This window comes from Narcine bancroftii, chromosome 12, assembly GCF_036971445.1.
Source record: "Narcine bancroftii isolate sNarBan1 chromosome 12, sNarBan1.hap1, whole genome shotgun sequence".
NCBI classification, from domain to species: domain Eukaryota; kingdom Metazoa; phylum Chordata; class Chondrichthyes; order Torpediniformes; family Narcinidae; genus Narcine; species Narcine bancroftii.
Genome location: NC_091480.1, coordinates 16,204,829 through 16,230,768, shown reverse-complemented (window position 1 = coordinate 16,230,768; position 25,940 = coordinate 16,204,829). Strand labels below are relative to the sequence as shown.

General features: G+C 38.1%; 1 protein-coding gene across 18 annotated transcripts in view; it reads left to right on the top strand.

Annotated features, from left to right (window-relative positions):
* Window positions 1-25,940, top strand: part of rhbdl1 (rhomboid, veinlet-like 1 (Drosophila)) — a 238,116-nt gene that overhangs the window by 144,960 nt on the left and 67,216 nt on the right. For 15 of the 18 annotated variants that reach the window (XR_011347356.1, XR_011347355.1, XR_011347358.1 and 12 more), the window contains 2 exons: window positions 16,783-17,007; window positions 21,448-21,596. Coding sequence is in view for 14 of the 18 variants with exons in the window: in XM_069906200.1 (XP_069762301.1) it covers window positions 16,783-17,007; window positions 21,448-21,596 (374 nt within the window). In the remaining 4 variants the exon portion in view is untranslated. Of the gene's footprint in view, window positions 1-6,481; window positions 6,642-16,759; window positions 17,008-21,447; window positions 21,597-25,940 lie in introns of those variants that run through there. The other 3 variants (XM_069906202.1, XM_069906203.1, XM_069906204.1) reach the window with 3 other exon arrangements.

The following is a 25,940-nucleotide window of genomic DNA, read 5'->3' as shown; positions in this document are numbered from 1 at the left end:
CTTCAGATAAATTCATTTGTACCCCGTTCATAGATTCTACTCACTTAAATCTCCTAATTGTGTGTACACTGTCTTATTTCCAACAAAGGAAAGGCAAATAAAGTCAATTCCTGAGCCAAATGCAATTGAGAGAAAATTTGAGCAGGTTAATCTATTATTTAATTGTTATTATTTTGCATCTTTCTATTTTACATATGAGATGCTCCTGGTCTGAACATGATGAAAACTTTATTTTCCTGCGGCCCTTCTAAATTTTATTCACAGAATAAACAATATCACTGACAAAGCTAGTATTTATTGTCCATCCCTTGACGCACTGCTTTGAACTGCTTCAGTTGATGGATCGGTCCAGATTTTTGGATTTTCCAGATTTTCAGGTGGTACTTTTAAAATTCAAATTTAAGGATAATAAGCAAGTACATTTTGACAGTTTATTGACAAAACATTTTTCATATAAAATACAAAGTACAAAAAAAATATTGTTTCTTACATCCTCAAGTCTGCTCTTTTTAACCACATCATGTAAATGGCTTGTTCATTTAAGTATCTGGTCAGTAGTGAGGTTCAGGATGCTGATGGTGGGATGCCTCATTTATTGTAATGTTATTGAATATAAGCAGAAATAGTTTAGATTCTCTTTTGTTAATGATAGTTGTTGCAGGGAACTTGTGTAACATATGTAATATGCCTGAATGTTTTTTCATAATGCAATCATGGACTACTTCGTAATCTTAGCAGTTGCCATAATTATGTAATTGACTGTGAACAGCACTGGTTCTGACATAAAGAAGTGAAGACTATTGATGAAATAGATGAAGAAGTTTGGGCCTTGTACAAGGAGGAACACCCGTAGCGTTGTCCTGTAGTTTAACCTCCAGATATCTTCTTTTGTGCAAAATTGATCAAATATGCATTCTTTCAATAAAACTTTTTTCTGTCATGTCAAAGAATGCAAAGTATTAATGTCGATGCCTTGTTTTGTTTGATAAATAGCTAGTTTTTGAATTATTTCCATAAACTTTAATGGTAATGATAATTAAGTGATCTGTGATTCTCGTAGATTTGCATTTCTTTTTATTTTTACTAGTACTGCTCTCTCTCTTTATATTAACCAAGTAACTTTAGAATGGTTTGGGGTTTTGATTATGTTATGGCCCCAGAGGACCTTAATACCCAGCAGCAATAGAAACTCACCAAGACAAATGGTTATTTTAACAAAAGTTGCTTTTAATTATCTTTAAACATGAAAACAGGATCAAACTTATTGTTATTAACCTAACTTTTAATTCTAAGCACACATGTCTGTAGTGTGTATATAAGTTCAGAAAAGTTTTTTGATTCACCGTCCAATCCCACTTCTCACTCGTCCAAGTTCACTCGCATCAGACAATTCTTATACTGTGCACAGAATTTAATATTTATGAATTTCACCAGGCTTTGGTGCTTGAAAGGTAAATGGTTACCGTTCAGGAAGGTTCTTGTCATTTTTCAGAGAGAGATCTGTTGCTTCATAAAAGATAAAGAATTAGGTATAAAGTTAGAACCCTTGTTCCTCCTTGTACAAGGCCCAAACTTCTTCATCTATTTCATCAAATTAAGGGTTCAAATAAGATTTATTCTGATTGCCCTCGCAGCAGCAAAAAAGTGCATAATGATAACTTGGAAAATGGAAGCAACCTTAAAAATACAAAAATGGTACATAGAAATGAACAAGTGTATTCCATTAGAAAAAATTACCTACAATCTAAAAGACAAATATGCTCTATTTGAACAAATTTGGGAACCATACATAGACTTTATTAGAAACTGCCTATTTCAGACCTTCATCTCTTGACATGATAAGTTACAATTATGAAAATAATTAAATATGAAATATTGGATGACACGATTTATTTTTCTTTTTTTTATGTTCTTCTATTGTTTATTTATTTATTCTTCCTTTTCTTTCATTTCCTGCTTTAAGTTATAGGGGGTGGGGGGGAAGGGGGGAAATTAAAATGTCACTGTGTGTATATTAATACTGAATATTTGTATATATTGTTACTGACATGGTTCACGGTGAAGTACTAAATGAAAAATTATTTTAAAAAAGAGATTTGTTGTTTGTTGGACACAAACTGATTCCTTCCAATCAGCCACTTCAGTGTCTTGCTGAAGAAACACCCCAGCAGGATTTTCCAGATGATAACCTCTTTCAGATCACCACAGAGTTCCTTTTTGCTTCTCTTATTTCAAGTGAAACATTATACAGGCAGCCATCTCCTCTTGTATGGACCACAAGAACTAAGAACTCACAACCTATCTTCAAAATGGGTTTTTTCCACAAGCTTGCCAGCTTGTCATGTTCCTGTCCCAGCTGCTGCTACTGCACTGTAGAACTGAATTTCTCTCTCTCTCTCAGAGAAAAACCTGTTTGACTTTCTCTCCTTGCAAAACCACATGACCTTCCTAGAACAGCTAACTCCATTCAGACAGATTGGACCTAATCTTCCAAGTTGGTTCATCTGTTGCTTTTAAAATAATGATCCATTACTCCACAGCATGTCCAATTAGCACCTACTTGTGATGTCTTTATAGGCATTCTTCAAAGTTTTTGCAAAGGCAGTCGGGGCCTGAACTCTCTGGCTTGAGTAGATCTCTGGCATTTTAAATGAGATCTGTTTTGAAGTGTCTATTTGTGACCTACAGTAATTTATCTCCTTTAAAACATATCTAAATACAATATAAAATATAACATGATTTGCCACAATTATAACATTTTTATTATTTTTGTTTTTTTCTTTTTTCTATTTTATCCAACATTATTGATTCAAAGATAATGCTAATTTTTTTCCCTTATAGTGTGTTTGCTTACTTTGTATACAGTTGTATCATTGTCATGGATCAATCTCTTTTATTGTATATTCCTTAATAAAAATCTATTAAAAATATTGAAAAAGAAAAATTTAAATAACCAGTTGGACCTTTCTTGTGACTGGATCTATATTGTGAGCAGAGACAAAGAACTGGCTATGCTACACGAGGTCCAATTTCCTTCACTTTGTAGAATAAATAATTTCATGAAGGGGAAAGTGAATTAAAAGTGAAGAGAATGTTAATACAAAGATTCAAAGTGAAACAAGGAATACAATGATAAATTCGGTTCACATTGAGACAGATATGAGTCTTAATGTACTTGACACATTTTGGCTGTTCCTTTTTTGCCCAGTGGCAGAAAAGCAGAAATAAAAGCCAAACATATCACCTAACTGTACTGTAAAAGGCTGATTCTTGCTGCTTTATTGCATTGTCTTCAGTCTAATTTGAGTAACACCTGAGGCAAAAATCTTATCATTTCCTACTGCAATCAGTCCCTGTTTCACCATATAGCTTGCCATTTCATCTTTGACCTATTATTCTGTTGGACAGCAAACAAAACTTAAAACTTTACTGGATAGACATTTTTAGTGATAATGTATGTATTTTGTGGGAATTTGTGTTATTTTCTTTGTTCTCCCTCAACAAGAAGTTAATTTTAAATTATATTGCACCCAGCTAATTACTCAGTTTCTTCGATAGCTATTTGGAAAAAGTGGCCAGTTACTTACATTAGAGGGTCTTTTTTTTTCCCAAATCATGGACAATAATGAGCTTTGAAAAATTTCATCATTTGATGTAGCTGTAATTGCTTGCAATATTGCTGGCAATAAATTACTCTTGTAATTAGTTCAATGATTAGCTTCCTAAATAAATAAAATAGGCTGGCCTAACCTCTGAATCAGAAGAGTGATTTCTGCCGAAACCAGACCCTGGATATCTGTCACTGCCATTTCAGTTTAATTATTATTATTTTATATTAATGGAATTAATTTTCTTGTTCTTAAACAATTTTAGTGAACACTGATTGTAAAACTGATTTAGTGTATTTGTTTAATCAATCATGTAATAAATGTTCCTTGCACCTCCAGAGACCTAAACCCTGTTCTTACCAACACTGACCTTCTGAATGCACTAATCTTGTCACATTGCTTCTTGTTCTAAAAATGTGTTCGCATAAGGAAGCTTTGGTGGTTTTTCCAGGTTCTGCTTTCATCAGACTCGTGACACCAGTAATGGAGGATCAGCTTGAATTGAATGGAAGTGTGATGCGTGGAGCTGATTTAAGAACCACTCAAAACCACTGGATGTAAATTATTGCATGCTCTGCTACTGGTCTTCTGGGGACCCTTCTTCACAGAATCTGTTGCAAAGTGATGCAATGTCCTGTTACCTTTGAAATAAATGAAATATCTGAATTGCAACTGCATCTTTCCATAATTGTTATGTGAAATAACCAGAGAGGGAAAGGGAATCCAAAAGATCACCAACATTTCATAATTAGTGGAAGCTAATACCATAATTTTAAAAATGAGGATATAATTAGGAAACAGTAAGAGGCTGTATAACCTCAGACTAGACCTCTCTGTAATGATTGCCTCATAACTGCAGCCTCTACTTCTATATAGTTGAATACAAATAAAATTGTTTGATTTCAATACAAATACCAATAAACAAGTGTTTTACACAAATTTAGTCACGTTATGCAGAGCAGCATGGTTAGCGTAGCAGTTAGAGTTAACAGTATTACAGCGCCAGCATCTGGGATTCGAATTTGGCACTGTCTGTTTGTACATTCTTCCCATGTCTGCGTGAGTTTCCTCCAGGTTCTCCAGTTTTACCCCACCCTTCAAAACATACAGGGTCAATTGGGTGTAATTGGGCTGCACGGGCTTGTGGGTTGAAAGGGCTTGTATGTTGAGAAAAAACTTACAATAACTTCACATCAAAGCTCTTTTGGCAATTACTGTCATTGTACTCTATTAAATCCACTCCCAAAGGCTGTCACTTTATCAAATAATTTCTCTGTAGATGATCTTTCCTAAATCAATGTTGTACATGCTCCAGAACTTTTTTATAGATATCTCATCCTCAAGCCGCTGACAGCCTCAGTGAAATGGTATTCTAATCTGACCCAGATGGTATTCACAGATCAGCTGTCTCTCTTACTTGCTGATTCAATTAACAAAATACTTTATTGGATTTAGCAAGAGACAGAGAGTGGGATTCAGAGAGGTACGTCCTATAATTATGAGTATTTTTTTCTCCCTGGTTGCTACATTATTTGTAGTCATGTCAACGTGACGGGCTGTTAAAATAATCTAATAGGTTGCTATGCTGAGACCTTAGCAACAAAGCAGCCAATGGTTGTATTTTTTAAAAGTACAATTTCATCCAGATGGTGGAGGGGAAATCAACATATAGGTGGAAGAGTATAATGCTATAAAAGAAACAGCTCATTTAAAAACATTCCATTGCTTCCCTTTATTCTCTGAAGTCTATAGCACTTATCTTTATAGCCATTTTATGCAATTCGCTATTGCTGAGAGTTAGCATTTATTCTCAAATCTTTGGGAACAGAAAATTAAATGTGACAGAACCATAAAGTACTCACTGCAAGGTGAAACAGTGGAGCCATGCGCTCAAAGAGAAATGTAAAACCTTGCTTGGCCCTTATGTTCGTCAGATAAGGAAACACCGATTTAAAGCATGCTTTTAAAAAATGTTTTAATAGATCCTGTAAATAAATAATGAAAATTCAGTTGGCAGTGCTATTTTCTAGAGCAGTATGCTTTTAATGCAGTAACGCTGAACCCAACCACAGGAAAGAAGTAGAGAAAACAGGTAAGTATAGGAGTGCATTTGAGAAAGAGGAGCTGTAACACATTTGAGCTCATTGTGAAAATTGACATTATTTGATTGGAACAGACAATTTTAGTGAGATAAAAATTTACTCACAACCTTTGAATTTTCCATTTCCAAGTAACCCTGACCTTCTGCGTACCCTTCTCCTCTTCTGATCCACCTAGTCCCCATTTTGTCTCCTTTCCCACTAGCCCCTGACCTCATTTTCATCCCCCTCCCTCCTGGGTCCATCCACTGCTCTACCCACATATTTCATCCACTGGATCCCCTTCTCATTCTGGTTTCAATTGGTCCCATCTATCCTTCAGCTAGTCATTCCATTTCCACCATTACCATCTTCTTATCAGATCCTAGTAGTAGCCTTTGTTCCCACTCATCACCCTCCAGCTCTCTCGTTCCCTGTCTCGCCTTGTTGCACCAGCTCACGACCTGTTCCTCCCTTCCCCATTTCCACAACTATTTACCCACTTCTTTCTTCAAACTCCAATGCCTTCTTTCTCTCATTTGTAGATCATCCTTTATTCATCCCTGATTCATCCCCGCTGGCCCCTGTCTCAACACTCTTAGCCTCTTCTTCAGGCATCACAGCCTGGTTTGGGAGGTTGACAGCCCAGGAACACTGAAAGTTATAGAAGGTAACAAACATATCCAGGACCATTAGAGGCTCTGACCTCCCATCCATTGATTGCATCAATGTGAGGTGCTGCATCAGTAAGGCAGCTGACATCATAAAGGATCCCCATTATCCTGGTCACGACATCTTCCCACTGCTACCTTCGAGCAGAACGAATGAAAGCCTTAAGACCAGCACCTCTCAGTTTCAAAAAAAATTATTTCCAACAGCTATTAGGGTCTTGAACCTCCTCTTGTTGCACTAAGCAGGGACTGCTCCACAGTTCAAAAGGAGAGTCTTCTCTATTGTTAAGTCATTTCATTTTGCACTAAGATAACTGAATATTTATTAATATTTTTGTGTTCTCTCTTTTTAGTTCAATTAAGTACACTATTGTAGTTGTTTATAAAGCTATTTTTGTAGGTTTTTTTTGACCAAAGCTTCAACATCTCTGGCCATCTAGGGTCCTAAATCTTGCCAACTTTGCAATTCACTCTAACGAGAAACTGCTCTCCTTGAACTCTTTATCTCTCTTTTAAGAACTTTCAATGTGCTAGACATCTCTTTACCTGCAAACAGCTTCTTCCAATCCATCTTTTGCAAGTTTCCATTTAATGCTATCAAAGTTAACTTTGCTTCAGTTTTCATACTTGTGGCCCATACCTATTTCCCTCCACAGATGCAGCCTGATCCATTGAGTTCGATATACATAAATGATATGGAAAAGGGGACAGAGTGTGGTGTATCTAAGTTTGCTGATGACACTAAATTGGGTGGACAAGCAAATTGTGCAGAAGATAGAGAAAGTCTGCAGAGAGATAGGTTAAATGAGTCGGCAAGGGTCTGACAAATGGAGTACAATGTGAGGTTATAGCGGGTCGCTAAGGTTACAGCTCGAGGTATAATGGGCATAGCTTGAGGTTGAAGGAAGAAGACTCGCACTCCAAGGGAGTGTAATTGACACTGGCTTTATTGGGCTGCAGCTCTGCCTTTTATAGGCAGCCGGCTGCATCACCACCAGGGCATCGCTTGAGTGAATCTGGCAGCTGATTGACTGTCCCGGATGCAGGGGGCCTAATCTGGACCCATGCAATCCGCTGGCAGTGATTGGTTGATTCGACCACTATTCCTGCAGCCTATGGGAGCAGCCATCTCATCCCACGTGCTGTCTATCCGATCGTCGAGCTTGACGGCAGTTTGCTCTGTCGGCCCACTGGCCACTACAAGGTTATCCACTTTGGAAGGAAAAATGGAAGATAAGGATATTATTTAAATGGCAAGCGACTGCAGAAGGACTTGGAAGTTCTTGTGCACGAATAGCAAAAAGTTGGTTTGCAAGTGCAGCAGGCAATCAAGAAACCAAATTGTATGTTGGCTTTCGTTGCTAGAGGGATTGAGTTTAAGAGCAAGGAAGTTATGCTGCAACTGTACAAGAGATGGCATCTGGAGTACTGCGTGCAGTTCTGATCTCCTTTCTTGAGGAAGGATGTACTGGCTTTGGAGGTGGGGCAGAGAAGGTTCACCAAATTGATTCCAGGGATGAAGAGGTTAGCCTTTGAGGAGAGATTAAATAGTATGGGACTGTTTTTGCTGAAATTTAGAAGAACAAGGGTGGATTTCTAGAAACATATCAAATTATGAAAGACATCGATATGGTAGAGGTAGTTAAGTTGTTTCTATTGGTAGGGGAGACCAAAACTATGGGACATCACCTCAAGATTCAGAGCAGTAGATTTGGGGCAGAGATGAGGAGGAACTGCTTTTTCCAGAGGGTGGTGAATCTGGAATTCACTGCTTATTGAAGCAGTGGAGGTGACATCAGTAAATATGTTTAAGACAGGGTTAGATAGATTTTTGCCTAGTAAGGGAATTAAGGGATATGGATAAAAGGAAGGTAGGTGGAGATGAGCCAATCATCAGATCAGCCATGATCTCATTGATTGGCGGAGCAGGCTCAACGGGCCGGATGGCTGACTCTATTTCTTATGTTCCTTCAGCCGTTTGCTTTTTGTACCCAATTTCTGAACCTGCTGCTGCCCCCAAGCAAACAAATAGATCTGTCAAAGCTAAACATTTGGAATTACTGCAATGATTTACCAGCAAATGTTTCAATAACAATATGAACTCTGTAGATTTAGGGATGGCATAATGGTTAGCACCGAACTCTTACAGCACCAGTGTCTGTGATTTGAATCCGGCGCTGTCCGTAAGGAGTTTGTACGTTCTCCCCGTGGGTTTCCTTCGGCTGCTACGGTTTCCTCCACCCTTAACAGCTTAGGTCAATAGTGTGTTACTGGGTGGCACGGGCTCAAGGGCCAATAGGGCCTGTTACCATGCTGTATGTCTTAATTTAAAATTTAATCTACTGTCTAGTCATGTTCATCTCAGTCTTTCCAGTATAGAGTGCTTGCACTTTCTACATGAGACCACTAATATCAGCAGTTTTATTTTAAGTAAACTAGAAAATAATGCCTTCAGGACCATGCAGTATTTACATCTATAATTCAACCATCTACTTAGTATTTTATACACCATAATGTACCTGCCAGCAGTGTTCTCCTTTTATAACATAATTAATTCAAGGTTCAACAGTTAGCTGTTCTGTGTTAACAGGCATTAAGGCCCGGTGCACTGGTGCATGTGGGCAGGAATTTCCCATGTTCCAGTGAGCAAATTCGGAATCTGCTGATTCTGTTAAGAATGGTAAATTTCTTTGACAGTTGGATAGAAAGCAGGATGAGGTCACCTGTTTTTCTATAATGCATGTCCTCCTATTGCTTCTCTCTTGACATGGCTAACCACGGAGAAAGAGAGGAAAAGGAATTTGATTAAAAAGTTTAAAAAAATATATCTTTGGGTTTAGGTTTTTTTTTGGTACATTGCGAATTGAACTGAATGCAAAGAGGAGCATAGTGAAACACAAAAGTCTTCAGATGTTGTGATTTTAGTAAAAAGCACACATAAATACTGGAGGAACTCAGCAAGTCTCGCAGCATCCATAAGATAGAAGAACATTTTTTTTTAAATTTTTTATTTTTCACACTATGAACCATATTAACCAAAATACACACAAACATTTCCCTCTTGAATATACAGTGCCATTTTCACCCCTTTTTCCTCCTTCCCTTCCCTCCCTTCTTCCTACTCCCCTCCCTACCCACTAAACGTTCAACATTTACAATACAATAAACCCATTAAACAATGTCATCACACAATGAAAATAAACAAGAAAATTGTGTCATCTACTTTTACACACTAGATCAAGTCATTGTATCTTATCTCTGTTATGTTCCATGTATGGTTCCCAAATTTGTTCAAATAATGTGACTTTATTTTTTAATTATATGTTTTTATTTCCGAGTGAAATACATTTATTCATTTCTATGTACCATTGCTGTGCTCTCAGGCTCTCTTCCGATTTCCAGGTCGACATTATACATTTTTTTGCTACACCTAAGGCTATCATAATAAATATTTTTTGTGCTTCATCCAGTTTGAGGCCTAATTCTTTACTTCTTATATTACTTAGAAGAAAGATCTCTGGATTTTTTGGTATGTTGCTTTTTGTGATTTTATTTAATACCTGAGTTAGATCTTCCCAAAACTTTTCCACTTTCTCACATGTCCAAATTGCGTGTACTGTTGTTCCCGTTTCCTTCTTACAGCGAAAACATCTATCTGATACTGTTGGGTCCCATTTATTTAACTTTTGGGGCGTGATATATTGCCTGTGTAACCAATTATATTGTATCATGCATAACCTTGTGTTTATTGTATTTCTCATAGTTCCAGAGCATAGCTTTTCCCATATTTCATTTTTTATCTTTATGTTTAGATCTGGTTCCCACTTTTGTTTGGGTTTACAGCTTATTTCATCATTCTCTTTTTCTTGCAGCTTGATGTACATGTTTGTTATAAATCTTTTAATTATCATTATGTCTGCAATCACATATTCAAAGCTGCTTCCTTCTGGTAACCTCAGCTTGCTTCCCAATTTGTCCTTTAAGTAGGTTTTCAGTTGGTGGTATGCAAACATTGCACTGTGAGTTATACCATATTTCTACTTCATTTGTTCAAAAGATAATAAATTATTTCCCAAAAAACAATTTTCTATTCTTTTAATCCCTTTTCTCTCCCATTCTCTAAAGGAAAAGTTATCTATTGTGAAAGGGATTAGTTGATTTTGCGTCAATAATAATTTTAGTAGTTGGTAATTTGTTTTTTTCCTTTCTACGTGAATCTTCTTCCAAATGTTGAGCAGATGGTGCAGTACTGATGAACTTCTATGTTGCACCAGCTTTTCATCCCATTTATAAAGTATATGTTCTGGTACCTTCTCCCCTATTTTATCTAGCTCTAACCTGGTCCAATCTGGTTTTTCCCTTGCTTGATAAAAATCTGACATATCTTAATTGTGCTGCTCTATAATAATTCTTAAAGTTTGGTAGCTGTAAGCCCCCTTGTTTGTACCATTCTAATAATTTATCTAGCACTATCCTTGGTTTCTCCCCTTTCCATAAGAATTTCCTCATTATTTTCTTTAGTCATTGAAGAATTTCTCTGTTAAGGGAATTGGTAACAATTGAAATAGGTATTGTATCCTTGGGAAGATATTCATTTTAATGCAATTTACCCTTCCTATCAGTGTTAGTGGTAAATCTTTCCAATGTTCTAAGTCATCTTTTACAAGATTTATAAGATGGCTGACAATTTGATTTGTATAGATGGCTTAGATTATTATCTAGTCTAATACCTAGGTATCAGATTGCTTGTGTTTGCCATTTAAATGGTGATTCTTTCTTAAACTTTGTGAAATCCGCATTATTCATTGGCGTCGCTTCACTTTTATTTGCATTGATCTTGTACCTCGATATTTCTCCATATTCCTTCAATTTCTTATGTAATTCTTTTATTGATAATTCTGGTTCTGTAAAGTACACTATGATGTCATCTGCAAATAGACTGATTTTATATTCCTTCTCTTTTATTTTTATCCCTTTTATTTTATTTTCTGTTCTTATCAGTTCTGCCAAGGGTTCTATAGCTAAAGCAAACAATGAGGGAGCTAGTGGACATCCTTGCCTAGTTGACCTGCTTAATTTAAATTGGTTCGATATATATCCATTTACTGTCACCTTTGCCAATGGTCCCTTATATAATACTTTAATCCAGTTAATATATTTCTCTGGTAGGTTGAACCTCTGTAGTACTTTGAATAAATAATTCCATTCTACCCTGTCAAAGGCTTTCTCTGCATCTAAAGCAACAGCCACTGTTGGCGTCTTATTTCCTTGTACTGCATGGATTAAGTTAATAAACTTATAGAGATTATCCATTGTTCGTTTTTTTAAAATAAATCCAGTTTCATCTAGTTTTACTATTTTTGGTACACAGTCGGCCAAGATAGAAGAACATATTGAAGAAGATTTGGTATCTGAAGCTTGCAGTTCTTCACTTTTTAAATTTTATTTGAAAGCAGATTCTATTAACTGCTTGACAGACTCTGTATTTATGAGAACCTGATGTATACCAATATAATGTAAAGGCTGGGGAAAGTTATGCAGGTGTACATCAATTATTGTACCAGAGTTAATTTAAGAGAACCAGTTCAGAGCATATGTTGCAGTTGGTCAGGCATGATTTCCATAGTTACAGCTGCAGAGCCACAGGGCTGTTGCCATGGAAATGATAGCAAGCTAATTAGAACGTGTGTTGATAAGGAATACATGAGCTGGGTGCTTGCTCTTCCCCACCCCCTGGTGGATTCATCATATCCATGCGAACCTGCTCATTATTTTCCTTCTTCCTTCCCAATAAACAAAAATCAGATGAATGTTCGTTTTATTTTGTATTGGTTTAGAACAAGAAGAAGTTGTTCTTTTTTTCTAAATTGTGTTTAACACCGAATATTTAGATTGTAGTTGTTGAGTTTATAGTAATACAAACTCATGTGGAAAAAGGGACGATAAATAGGGAGCATTTGTTGGAAGGATTGTTACCTGAAGGTTCTATCATGTCCTTTAGGAATTAGCAGACAATGTTGACACTGAAAGAAAGAAAGAATTTATATTTTCGTATCTTACGAGTACAGCCCAATGCACATAAATCATCAGTTAAATACTTCTGAATTGTAATTAGTGTTGTCAGCAATGCAACAATTTGCATATAAACCAACAGCCCAGCAAAACTAAGTCATCTACTTGGGCAGAGGGTAAGTAATCTACTTGGGCAGAGGCCTGAAAGCTCTTGCTTTAAAGATTCCCCCCCACCCCCCCCTTCATACTTTCTGTAGGCAGAAAGGCCCTTGATAATATCCTATTTGGAAGGCAACACCTCCGCCTGCCCAGCATTCCCTTCGTCTTGTGCTGGATTTCCAGGCTTGATTGTTTCCTCAAGCCTCTGATTTGGTTTGCAAAAATTGGAGATTTTCTCTCCTTGATCAGTGAACTGGCAAAATTGAGATTTATTCTTAATTAGGAGCTATAGATCAGAGCAATGAAATATGTTCCTAAAAATTCAGATTGTAGTCTGAGGAGTTTGAGTCCAACAGTTTCACAATTGATGACCTGTGCATCCATATAACCATGTAACCATATAACCATTTACGGAGTGGAAACAGGCCATATTGGCCTTTCAAGTTTCAATTTTGTGCGCCCACTTCAGGCATTGGTCCCGGTAGATCTTCATTCAATCACGGTGGGTGAATTCAATGCAGGTGGAATCAGATAATAGCAAAACTATGAGCAAACAGATTGGCTGTCTGTGTACCAAAAATAGTAAAACTTGACGAAACTGGATTTATTAAGAAAAGACAAACAAGCTGCATTCCAGCGAGTATGTCCAGGTGCTGATAATTTATGGTGGAGTTCCAACAAAATAAAAAGCTCACCCTGCATATTCTTATAAGGTTAAATAAGAGTATACACTGTCAAGAAAGACATTAATAAGAAGAAAATTAAGCCTAGATATTTATTTGCACTTCACCCAAAAGGCATTGTGCACTCAAATGTCATGTTAATAGGATCAATTTTCCACACATTCCTGTGTGAGAAAGCTGGTTATTATCAAGGATTGACGTGCAACACCCAAAATCTGTTTATAGCAAGACTTTCAGTTACATTGGTCTGAATTATGTCGTGAGCTGCTTTATTATGGAAAAGACATTGTTTTACAATGCTGAAACTAATGTGAAGGGTGAGCCACATTTGTTTCACAGCCCGAGGTACACAGTACTGCTCCTCCCCAACAGGTCTCAAACAGACTGATCCAAACAGGGATGCTGATCTCCACACCACAAAGTAGTTTCGGCAGGTTACCTTGATTAAATGTCCAGAAGAAATCCTGTGGTTTCAAACTTATCTCATCAGAAATGAATAGAAAACCAAATAGTGAGAAAATAAAGACAAAGAGATTAATGAGGCGTAAGTGCTCTTTGTAAATATCTACTTGTCTGGAAGGCTTGCAGTGCATTTCTTCCACATGTGAATGCAAACATTGCATTAATCTAAAAGGATTCTTTAGTTTACTGATAGAGCCTTTCTTGACATCAGAATACCTTAGATAACAGAAAAATGCTGTATGGAACTTGAAGCAAAGTTTCTGAAAGTAAGGTTGATCAAAACTTCATAGTGCAAGCACTTGTACAATTGGTAGCAAACTCCAAGGAGCAATGAAGCACAAATGACTGCACTTCTCTCAAATCAAGGGTAACCTCATTCTACATTCTGCGTAGAAGTGATAAAAAAAATTCTATCTCCAATGGCAGAGTAGAGAATCTATCATTTTGGGTAAAATTATCCTTCTGCCCTCAAATTTAGAATAGGGAAAAATACTCCAAAGAAAGTACAAAAATATCACAGGGGCCTCTCTTACAAAGTGTTCCTTGGCAAGTTCCTAACATTAGGGCCCTTTGTATAATGACGCTGCCAACTGCAAACCCTGAAGCTTCCCCGTCCCCCCGATGATTCGCGCACACGTTCCTTGCCAATGCTTCCCATTAGCCAAAAAGAGTGCAAGTTGTTTTCTGCTATGACCTTTTAAGGATTACTTCCTGTGTTCAGCACTGACAGAAGAGTGTTTATGAATTAATAAATTCAGTCACTAATAATTGCTGTTCCTATACAAGGTGGCTTGGAATTGGCATAAATAAATTTATAACATTTTGCAACTTTTTTTGAACTTTTAGAAAAATTATGAAGGGCCTTGGTAATTGTATTTTATATCGGAAAAAAGGCGTAGGTGAAACTTTGAGCCTAAATTTACAGTCTTTCAGAAATAACTTCTTTGAAGCAAAATTCAGATTCTACCATGTTTTTTTTTTATTGAGCATTTCTATTTGCAAATTGGAATCCGTGGAAGCTTTCCAACTAAACTTGCCAGCAGCTGCTGTGAGGTGGTGTGAGCTGCCACATGAAACCTCAACAACGTGGTTGATAGACGCTGAGTAATTAATGATTGCAGTTATGTAAGGAGAGCTGGAATGTGGCACCCGGGAGGATGGTGTTTCTTCATTCTGACATTTCCAAATAACAGTGTTTGACTTGATAAGCCCTTTGTGACACTGTAAGATATCTACAGCTTCAGGGAGCTGGAATCGCTGATTATTGCTACTGTTCTCTCAAGATGCAATTGATTAAAGGAAGGCTTTGAAAAGGATTGAACACACACATCCCACCCTCCTTCTGAATGAACAGAGCTCTTGTGTGCATGCAAACTGGTGTTTCATCTCAAGGTGTTTGAGAGCCAAATGTTTCTTGGGCAATATGGAGGAATTATGTTTATGATTTTTTTCAAGGCTTTGGATGTTGTAAGAAATGCTAAAACTATGCAAAGAAACTTTACCCAAGAGACCATCTGGTCATTTAATTTGGTGACCTTGACTCATGAAACAGGGGCCAGGTACAATTACTCTGAATAATCCAGCTCTTTTCATGCTTCATGGTCCTTATGAAACATTTTTGGATCCAAGTGCAAGAAAGAATATAAATAAGCCACAATATTAAGAGCTTGAGCTAACTAATGTGTCATGTAAAAACACAAAGCTGGAGAAATTCAGCATTAAACAGTGTACTTTATGGAGCAAAGATATAATAACCAATATTTTGGGCTTGAACCCTTCATTAAGATATGAAAAAATGTAGGCAAGCACCCAAACAAACTGGTGGTGGGGAGGGGGGAGGTATAGCGATAGGGGGAGGAGGTAAAAGGTGGATGAGAGAGGGAGGGCAAACCAGCAAGAAAGGGGAGGATGAATGGCTCTGAATGGAGAGGGAAGGGTGGCAGCTGGAGGAAAGAAGAGAAAGGGAAGGGAAGGAGAATGGAGAGTAAACTATCAGAAATCGGAAAAGTCATTGTTAATGCCATCCGGTTTGAGAGTGTCCAGACAGAAAATCAAGTGTTGCTCCTCCAATTTGCATGAAGCAACAGACACATGAGCATGGGAGTGGGGTGCTGAATTGAATTGGTTGGCCACTGGGAGATCCCTAACTCTGATGTGGTCAGAGTGAAGGTGCTCAGCGAATCTATCTCCAAATCTACTCGCAGTCTCTCCGATGTAGAGAAGGCCACAAAAGGAGCACCAACCAGATCCAGCAGATAACTCCCGCATATACACAAGTTAAGTGTTGTTTTGCTTGAGAAGACTGGTGATGAGAACGAAGGGTGGTGAGGAGGGAGGTGTGGGCGAAAGTGTGGCATTTCCTGTGGTGCCGGTGGGGAGGGATGAGTGGATGAGGGAGTCATGGAGCGAGTGGTCCCTATGGAAGTAGAGAGATCATGTTATATCATGTAGTTTATCCTCATTGTGGAGTAAGTAGAATAAAGCATTGGCTTTTAGACTAAAGGATAGGAATGAAACCTGTTAACTTCTTGAAACTGTTAGTAAAGATGCTCATTACCTGCTTGTTAATTTTAATATATTGCCACAGTGGAAAGTTTGATAATTTCTCTGAAATTAATTCAGATCAGTCTGGAAAAGTTCTACTGAGAAAGTCTTTCCAGCATTGGTTTGGAGTATATGAATGTGAATCCATGTGGGGGGCTAGGAAATGAAAGTTAGAAAAATCTAGCACCTGCACATGCCCATATGTATTTTGGTTTGATTGGTACAGCATCGCATGTATGAACACCAATCCAACATGTCAAGCTTGCATGCATGTGTCTGTATTTGCCTGTGTATGTGGGTGTGTGAGTACATATATATATGAGCATGCTATGCATTTATTGATCTGGTATGCTTCTTTGGACAGTGGATTGTGCAAGTCTACCCATGTTTGTGTCTGTCTTTTGTGCGGATTAAACTTGATATTTTTCAGTCTGGTCAGTGTATGCTTGTGTCACTTTGATGTGTGCACGTGTGCCTGCATGTCAGTCTGGTGCCGATTTTTCTGATGTTTCTTTGTGATTTTGTGTTCGCTATTTTCACAGGCCCCCTTCATCTCTTGTTGCAGATGAGCAGCAAGCGCTCAAGCAGCTTCCGAAGGGCAATATCCAATGGACACAGGAACCTGCCCCGTGAATTCTTGCTCGACGAACCCGGATTAACTTTCTACAAACGGTTGGTGAGGCATGTAGCATATGAGATCCTGCCGTGTGAGGTGGATAGGCGTTGGTACTACAGCCAGTATCGAGGCTGCCCACCACCTCTCTTCATGACAGTCCTCACCATCATTCAGGTTAATATCAGGTTGAGTAAAGTCCAGTCAAAGTATTGTCTCTTTCTTTGTTCATTCTTTTTTTTTAAACTCCATTCTGATAACAGCATGTGCTAGAAATTAACTCCAAAAAGGCATTGCAATAAATTCCTGCAATCTTTTTGCTGTACTGTGTGAAAGTAAAAAAGAAAAATCCACCAGTGCTTTTGATGGAAAATTTATGGAGTAGGATGAAATGTGTCATCCCAGTAGCATGAGGAATGAGTTGTTCTGTACCAGATCGAAATCTAGTCCTCCATTGTCTGTCGTCACTTCACACAACTTCCAAAATCCACATTGAACTCTGTGTCTGTATGTGACAAAGCAGTGGAAAAAGAATGATCTGGGAGAAAGTTGGAAGTCTTTTTAAGAATGACCTTTTATTAATTAGTCATACAGAATATAAAAGTAATATGATCATTGAAATTTGAATAATCTTAATATTTCTCATATTAAGAATTGCTTCAGTACTTGATCTATCAACTGAAATGTTGTCCAATGTGAAGACTGAAAAATTGGAATACTTGTATGCATGCTAAAGGATAAAGTAATAGAAATAGTGACTGGTGTCAGATTTATTCCAATAGAAGAATTTAACTTTATGTAAATAGGTGATAGATTCTAAAGAAAAGAAATTCCAAATGCAATTGATTGCAAAATAAGAATAAGTAATATATATTTTTTAAAAATGCAGTTTCATTGCTTTACTTGATCTTGTATATTCCAGATTCTTTTGGACAAAATATGTGTAAAAATATTATGCTTTCTCATACTTTGTTAACTGAGATTTTTTAATATATTCCTTCACTATTCCAACTATATGTTGAGGAGATTGCTCACAAAGAGAGTCTAAAGTGGAGAACTTGGGGGTAACATATACTCAGCTTTAGTCAGTGTCCACTTAGAATGAGCAACAAACAATCTTCCGTAGGAACAGAATGAGTTGAGCGCCATCAATGGGAGAGGAAGAATTGTCGATGTTTCAGGCTAGAACCCTTCATCAGAACAGAGAGTGTAGAGGAGAGATAGCTAGTATAATGTGAACATGGTGGGAGTCGTTGAACATGGGATGTTGGGGATTGGTGAACCAGGGAAGGTTGAAGGATGTTAGGCAGAGGCAGTTGGTGCTAGACAAAGGGGGAGAGAGAGGGGGGTAAAGAAGAGGAAACAAAGGGGTCAGGTTGAAGGTGAGCCATACAGAGTGGAGTTGAAAGCTGCCAGTGTTGCCATCTGAAGAGAAGATTCTAATGGTGGTATAATGAGAGCTGTTGGGGAATAGTTGTTAGGGAAGGGCAGATGGAACCAGATGGATCCATAGAGGGGGAAGAGCGGAAGTAGCTGGGAAAAAGAGCAGCATAGTTAGCGCAATGCTGTTACAGTGCCAGCGACAGGGACCAGGGTTCAAATCCCACGCTGTCTCTAAGGAGTTTGTATATTCTCCCTGTGTCTGTTTCCTCCAGGTGTTCCAGTTTTCTCCCACCCTCCAAAAACATACCATGGGTTGTGGGTCAATTGGGAGTAAATGGGTGGCATGGGCTCTTGGATCAAAAGGGCCTGTAACCGTGCTGTATGCCTAAATTTAAATTTAAACATTTACATTTTTCAAAATTAAATTTAAAAAGGGAGGGGATTTGTTCATTAAAATTAGAACATTGAGTGTTATTATCATTGTGGTGTAGACTGCCCAAGTGGAATATGAAGCGTCATTCCTCTAGTTTATGGTGGGGGTCATTCTGATAGCAGAGAAGGCAAAAGTGGACAGGTTGGTGTGGGGATGGGAGGGGTAGTTGAAATGGCAAGCAATCAGGAGTTCAGGCTGGCCATTGCGGACAGAGCCAAAATGCTCTGTGAAATGAACCCCAAATTTGCGCTTGGTGTCACCAATGAAGAGGAGGCCACATTGGGAGTGCCCAATAGAGTAGATGTGGTTGGAGGAGGTACAAATGAATCTTTGCCTCACCTGGAGAGGTTGCTTTGGTTCCTGTGAGGAAGTGCAAGAACAAGAGTGTCACCTCCTGTGGTTCCAGGGGAAAGTACCAGGGAACATAAAAAGAGGTGGGGAGAGGGATGAGCAGACAAGGGAGTCTCTGAAGGCGGAAGGCTTAAAGGGGTGGAGAGGGGTAGTTGTGACTGGTGGTAGGGTCTGTTTGCTGCTGATAGATATGAAGAAGAATTATGTTCTGAAAGTGGAAGCTGGTGGGGTGAAAGGTGGGGATGGTTGAAGGGGTGAGAGCAGAACTCCCCGAAACAGGAAATGGCTCTATTGACGTTAGTGGAGAGGAAGACTCGATCTCTGAAAAAGAAGGACGGAATGTCCTGGAATGGAAGGCCTCATCTTGAGAGCAGGCAGAGCAACTGGGAGAAAGGGATTTCATCCTTCCAGAAGATAGGATGGAAGGAGGAATAGTCAAGGTAGCTATTGGAGTCAGTGGATAGATTTCAGAAGATAATGTTTCCTGAGATGGAGACAGAGAGACCTAGAGAGGGGAGAGAGGTGTCAGAAAAAGTCCAAATAAATTTAAGACCAGGATGGAGGTTGGTAGCAAAAAGAGATGAGTTCTGCATGGGGGTATTACCAAAACAATATTGAGAATGAAACTTCTTCGTCTACTGTGCTGAATTGCTATGCTCGTATTTAGTTCATTTCAGTCTGCTTTGAAATATTGTTTTAGTATTAAGAAAATCAGTTAACATCGGCACATATCAGCCTACAATCCATCAAATGTCGTTTATTAATAATGGAAGGCATGAATTGAAATTAAATTAACATTTTATTGAAAATATTTGCTAACTATATGCTAAATTACCTCATGAATTCCAAGCTGAATTGGATAAATTGACAAATGTTAAGTGTTTCGTATATACTCTCTAATGACTTTGAAGTAAGCAGCCCACAAAAATGCATTGACTCCTGTGGTGTGAGTTTATCTATTTTTGACACCTTTCAGTCAGGCATCAGTTCAAAGAGATACCTTGTCTCCAACAGCTCTGACGTTGCTGGCTGAGCAACAAAGCACATTAGTCCCTAAGCCTATACAAATTTTACAAGATACTGAAGAGTGGAACATGCATGCAAGATTTAAAAAAAACAGATGACCAAGCACATTGTATTTTTGAAGTTATATTTCTAATATTTTATGATTCAATATATTTAAATGCTTTTATCTGAGGGATCTATAACTTGCAAGCATGAAGTCTTTTTTTTTACGTACACTGAGCAATTATGGTTTTCTTTTTCATTATAAACTCTCTCATGCATCAACAGATCATAAATAACTCAATATATCAACTCACTTGTGATGGGGAACTATGCTTAACATCACATCTTATGAACATCTGCGTTGGGATTTCCATGTTAAAATGTATCAAACTGGAAATCTCAAGGTTACATTGGCTTTTGCAATTATAAACGACAAGAAATGCTGATGAGTTTCCGTAGCTAATATAAGGACATTCAGAAGGAATCAAAGCATCTGATTGAAACTGCAGCATGTCTCAAAGTACTAATATCACTCTGACTAATTTTTATTTTGAATTAGTATCATAAATGTTAATAGCCCCTTTTCCACTAGCATCGTGTCCCAGGAATCATCTGGGACAGGCTTCAGTGGAAAAGGAACATTGTCCAAACACCGGCATCAAATGACGTCATTTCTTGCCAGGGTTTAACCACCTCTACCCCTACTCATATCCCCGGCGTTTGTTGATGCTGGAAAGCTGATAAAACCAGCGGAAAAGGGACAGGAGAAAGTCACCCGTTTCCAGTTGAAGGTAGAACACTCCGATCCCAGGGGATGAGTTGTGTTCAGTGGAAAGGGGGCTGAAGATTCAACTGCTGCAAGTTGTACAATTGTCTTAATTTCCATTGAATTGGTATACAATGCTCCACAAAATCAAATTGCCCACTCATTTTTGTTCAGGACATGTGACAATGAATGTATCCGCAGCAAGGTTCTAAGAACAATAAATGAGAAAGACAATGAGTTCATATTTGTGCCATATCAGCTTGAGACAGGAATTTGGCTAAAACGTTCCTTTAACTCTTTCCAAGTGTATTGGTAGTTGTTAAATGAGCCTTTGAACTTAATACTTAACCGGTTTGTTTGAGGGCTGAACACTGTGGAACACTCACTTTTTATGAAGTCATATTGGTATGGCCAAAAAGGATATGACTTTGCTGAAGGCTCGAATACAGTGTAAAGCAAAATAGTTCATAAAGTAACTTAGAAAGGGGAAAATAAAAGTTGGTGAAAATGCTAATTATTTCTTCTGACTTTATTTTTTTTAAATTATACATGTTTGGAATTCCACTCTCACCAATTTACCATATCCCTTTTAACTGCGTTTTATTTGAATATATATTCTGAGTAAAAAAACTGAATGAATGGAGTACTCAGATTTTCAATGATATTTTTCTTTCAGATTATTGTATTTATCTGCTATGGAGCCATGCTAAACAAATGGGTTCTGCAGACTTACCATCCAGACTACATAAAAAGTCCCCTGGTCTACCATCCTGGACATAGAGCTCATGTCTGGAGGTTCTTCACCTATATGTTTATGCATGCAGGGTAGGTTTGACAGATTTTCTACTACTCCTTAGATTAAATACCTTGATGACACTAATATCCTGATTATGTTTATAGGCAGAGAAATGGAATGTATGTGTAGTGAACTGCTGGTTTTGATTACCTGCCTCCGGCCCATTTTGTGACTGTTCCTGTGTCCCCTCCCTCTTTGATCTTGTGTGAAGCCTTTAACACCTGTCCCTTCCTCAGAAAATCTGGGTCACGGCACAAGTCGAGGTCCCTGTCTATTGTGAATAAAAGCCTGTAAATCAGTGACTCAGTCTCAGCTTCTTGAGTTATTTACTGTGCGTCAATTTTATTCACAATTTTTTTTGTTTTCGTTGCCAATAATGGACAGGGACTTCATCCTGTGCCGTGATCTGGACTTTCTGGGGAAGGGTCAAGGTGTTTGAGGCTTTATACAAGGTCAAAGAGGTAGGAGCCATAGGTGCAGTCACAGAACGGGGTGGAACCAGGTAATCCGGAATACAGCAGTTCACCACAGAATGTTTGCACTCAAAACAATTTTAAAATGCATTCAAACACTAGTTTGAAAATCTAGTAGTTTCCTCAGAAATTGGAATATAAGAAACAATCTTGATTTTGACTGTGCAATGGTAGCCTCCATTTTTATCTTAAATGAAGTTAAGGGAGATAATCTCTATCATAGACTTCCTTGTGATTTAACTTAAGGCATGATGTTCTACCCTGCAGGTGAATGTGAGCATCCATCTCTCATCTGTCTCCTTTTCCTCCAGCCGTAGGAATTTGCTGTCTAATTGCTATGTAGCTCTTTAAAGATGGTAGCACAGGTAGACTGAGTAGTGAAGAGAACATTTGGGATGCTTGCCTTCATCAGTCGGGACATTCAATACAAGTATTGGGATGCCACGTTGAAGTTGTACAAGATTTGAAATATTGTAAAAGTAAATACATATTGCTGGAGAAACTCAGCAAGTCAGTGTACTTTATAAAGCAAAGATAAAGATACATAATCAAAATTTCAGGCTTGAGCCCTTCATCAGAATATCACTTGAAATATTGTGTGCAGTTTTGGTCACCTAGCTCTGGGAAGGATATTGTAAGGTTGGATAGGATACAATGGATACTTACAGAATTGTTGCATGATTAGGGAAGTCGAGTTATTGTGAGGGACTTGAGAAACTAGCCCGGTTTTTCTTAGAGCTTAGGGGGTTGAGAGTGGATCCTATTGAAGTCTATATAACCTTGAGGTGGCATTGATAAGGTGAATAGTGACCATCTGTTTCCTGAAGCGTGAGAATCTAAGACAAAAGGCTATCTATAATGTGAGGGGTTAGTATTTAGAAGGGATGTGAGGGGACAGTTTTTCAGAGGATGGTAGGCATATGAAACAAGCTGCCAGACAAAATGGTTGTGGCGAGTCCATAAATTTCCTTTTGAGAAACACTTGGATAATTACATGGATGGGATAGGCTTAATGTGACCAAGTGACTGACAAAAGACAAAGGAGGAAAAACCCAACACCCAACCCCAACCAACCAATTTTCCCCTGCAACCGCTGCAACCGTGTCTGCCTGTCCCGCATCAGACTTGTCAGCCACAATCGAGCCTGCAGCTGACGTGGACATTTACCCCCTCCATAAATCTTCGTCCGCGAAGCCAAGCCAAAGAATGTGACCAAGTGGAACTAAAGCAAGAGGACACCTTGCTTGGCATGGACAAGCCAGGCTGGTGGGTCTGTTTCGGTGCTGTAAGATTCCAGGACTCTACATCTTTCTGCTTCTCTTCTGCAGACATAAATGCAGTTGCGATAGTCTTGTGTTACCAGAGAAAGTTTGTGTAGAACCCCTGAACCTCTGATTGACCTCCAAAAATAACTAGCAGTGCTACAAGATACAGTGCTCCCCAGGATTAACTTAAAACATCCTAATTAATGCAAATTTTCCCATACCCTTTTCAAGCTAATTTTAATAATATTAAAATGTTTTTTGGCTTCATTAATGACTGGATGTAGAATATATTTCATTAGTTTAATTGTTGATTGATTAATGATCATTATTCAATGACATGAATGAATTGTAGCAAGTTGATCGATGCTACAAGGGTAGCAATAGAAAATAGATGTTTCTGATAATCAGTTCATGGACAGTTCTCAGGATTAGAATGCAAACGCTTACATAATCTGGACTGTCTGTTTTTGCTATCCATCCATAGGAGCAAACACAAAAAAAGACTATTTGGAAAATGCCATCCAAAAGCTTAAAATTTTCATCGCAAAAGACCTGTAATGATTCTACAAGCCCATGCTGGGTTTTTTTTTGTAAGAGCAATCAACTTGGTCCCTATTGCAATGCTATTTCTCTGCAAATTTCTGCTTCAAATTGCTTGGACCAAACTGTGATATGATTCATTTCAATCCAAGACAGTTAGCTATGTGAGAAACAATTCCTTTTGTCTCCTTTTGATAGTCTGCCATTTAGTTTTAAGTATTGATTTTCTCATTATCAACTTTGCACCAATTTGAGCAATTTATTTTCAGTTACAATGTAAACTTGTCGTGATTTTTTAGCACTTCTATCAAATTTCTTTTCATTCTCCCTGCTTCCCCTGCCAGTCCGTTAATTGAAGTCTCTCTTCTTGGGATCATTCTTGTAGATCTTTTCTTGCCTTTAATTGTTTCCATAACTATTAGAACATAAGATTAGACAAAATAGTCTAATTGCAAGTGAACCAGTGCTTCAGAGAAGAAAAATAAACTTCCTTGATTTTTTTTTCAACTCAATATCTTTAATGAACAAGACAAGGTTACCACATATCAACTTAATTTCTCAGCCTCTCCTGTCACTTTAAAGATGTATGCATACTTCAACTTTCTCATTGTTTGTTTCCCCTCATTTATAACTGTTTACTTCATATTTTGTATGTTACATTTCATTTGTGCATTCTACCAGGATTTATGAACTGTTTAGCAAATGTCCAAATTTTGTGTCATCTACAATTTGTCATCAAGCCAGGTCAGTAATCTATACTATCAAAAGCAATAGTCCTAAGAAACACCAGTTCATTGCATCTTCCAGCCCAGCAAACAATCATTCACCATTAATGTCAGTTTATTTTACTTAAATTTTTAAATGTAGACATGCAGCACGGAAACAGACCCTTTTGGTCCACACACCCAATTGACCGACAGATTCTAGTCCGTTTTGAAGAGTGGGAGGAAACTGAAGCACCCGGAGGAAACCCATGCAGACACGGGGAGAACATACAAACTCCTTGCGCGGGATTCGAACCTCTGTCCTGATTGCTGATACTATTAACAGCATTGTGCGAACCGCAAGGCTAACTGTGCCGCCCCTTACCATCCCTCCTTCATTTCCTGGACTTCAATTTTTCTGACATGTTTATAATATGCAAGTGCCTGATGAAATTCCACATGCTCATCATCAACCATCTTGGTTACCTCATGAATAAAAACATTTAAGTTGGATAAATACAATTTGTCTGTAACAAATTTGTGCTGAATTTCCTTTATTGATCCACATTTGTCCAAGTGACTATTAATTTTGCCTTGGATTATTGTTTCTAGCTGCTTTCACGTTGCCAAGGTTAAACTGATGAGCATGCATTTGCTGTGCTCATCGTCGTAACCTTTTTTGATTTAGATAATAAGATGGGAATGATGTGTCAAGGGAAGACATTTAAGGGAGCAATGATCAATTGCATTGAAGGTTTAGATTATATTCAGAAACAGACAACAAACAATTCACTGTTATAGTAATTAAGTGGGGAGAAAGGTTTATTTAAGAAGATTAAAATGTATTTGGGAGAATAAATTGAAGTCGAAGATTGACAGGTAAAAATATAATCTAACCTTTAAAGAGATGATTGTTCATGCACGATCGAGATGCATTCTTATAAAGGGGAGAGATAAATCAACAGAAAAGAGAGCTTCCTGGATAATGAATGTGAAAGCAAATGCAATGTAGCAGAAAAAAAGGGGTGTGTGGCAGATACAAGTGAGAATCAGGCCGAATACAGAAATACCAGAGCACAAGTGAATAAGAAAATAGGAGACACAGTGAGAGTATGAGAGCAGGATGACAGCCAAGGTAAATGAGAATCCAAAAGTCATAGTAAACAAGGGGCGACAGGAGAGGGCATGGGCACAAAACCGAACAAAACGTGGTCGATTCTTTGCACTTTATCAAAAATAATGCTGCTGCTAAATTGGCCATAACCATGGAGGTTGTGAGATACTAGATGTCTCATTCATTTTCTTGTTCATCCTGTGTGGAGCACCACTTGTTGTTGATGTACTCTTGACCTGGCAACGATGTACCTTGACAGTACATGGAAAGATTCCCA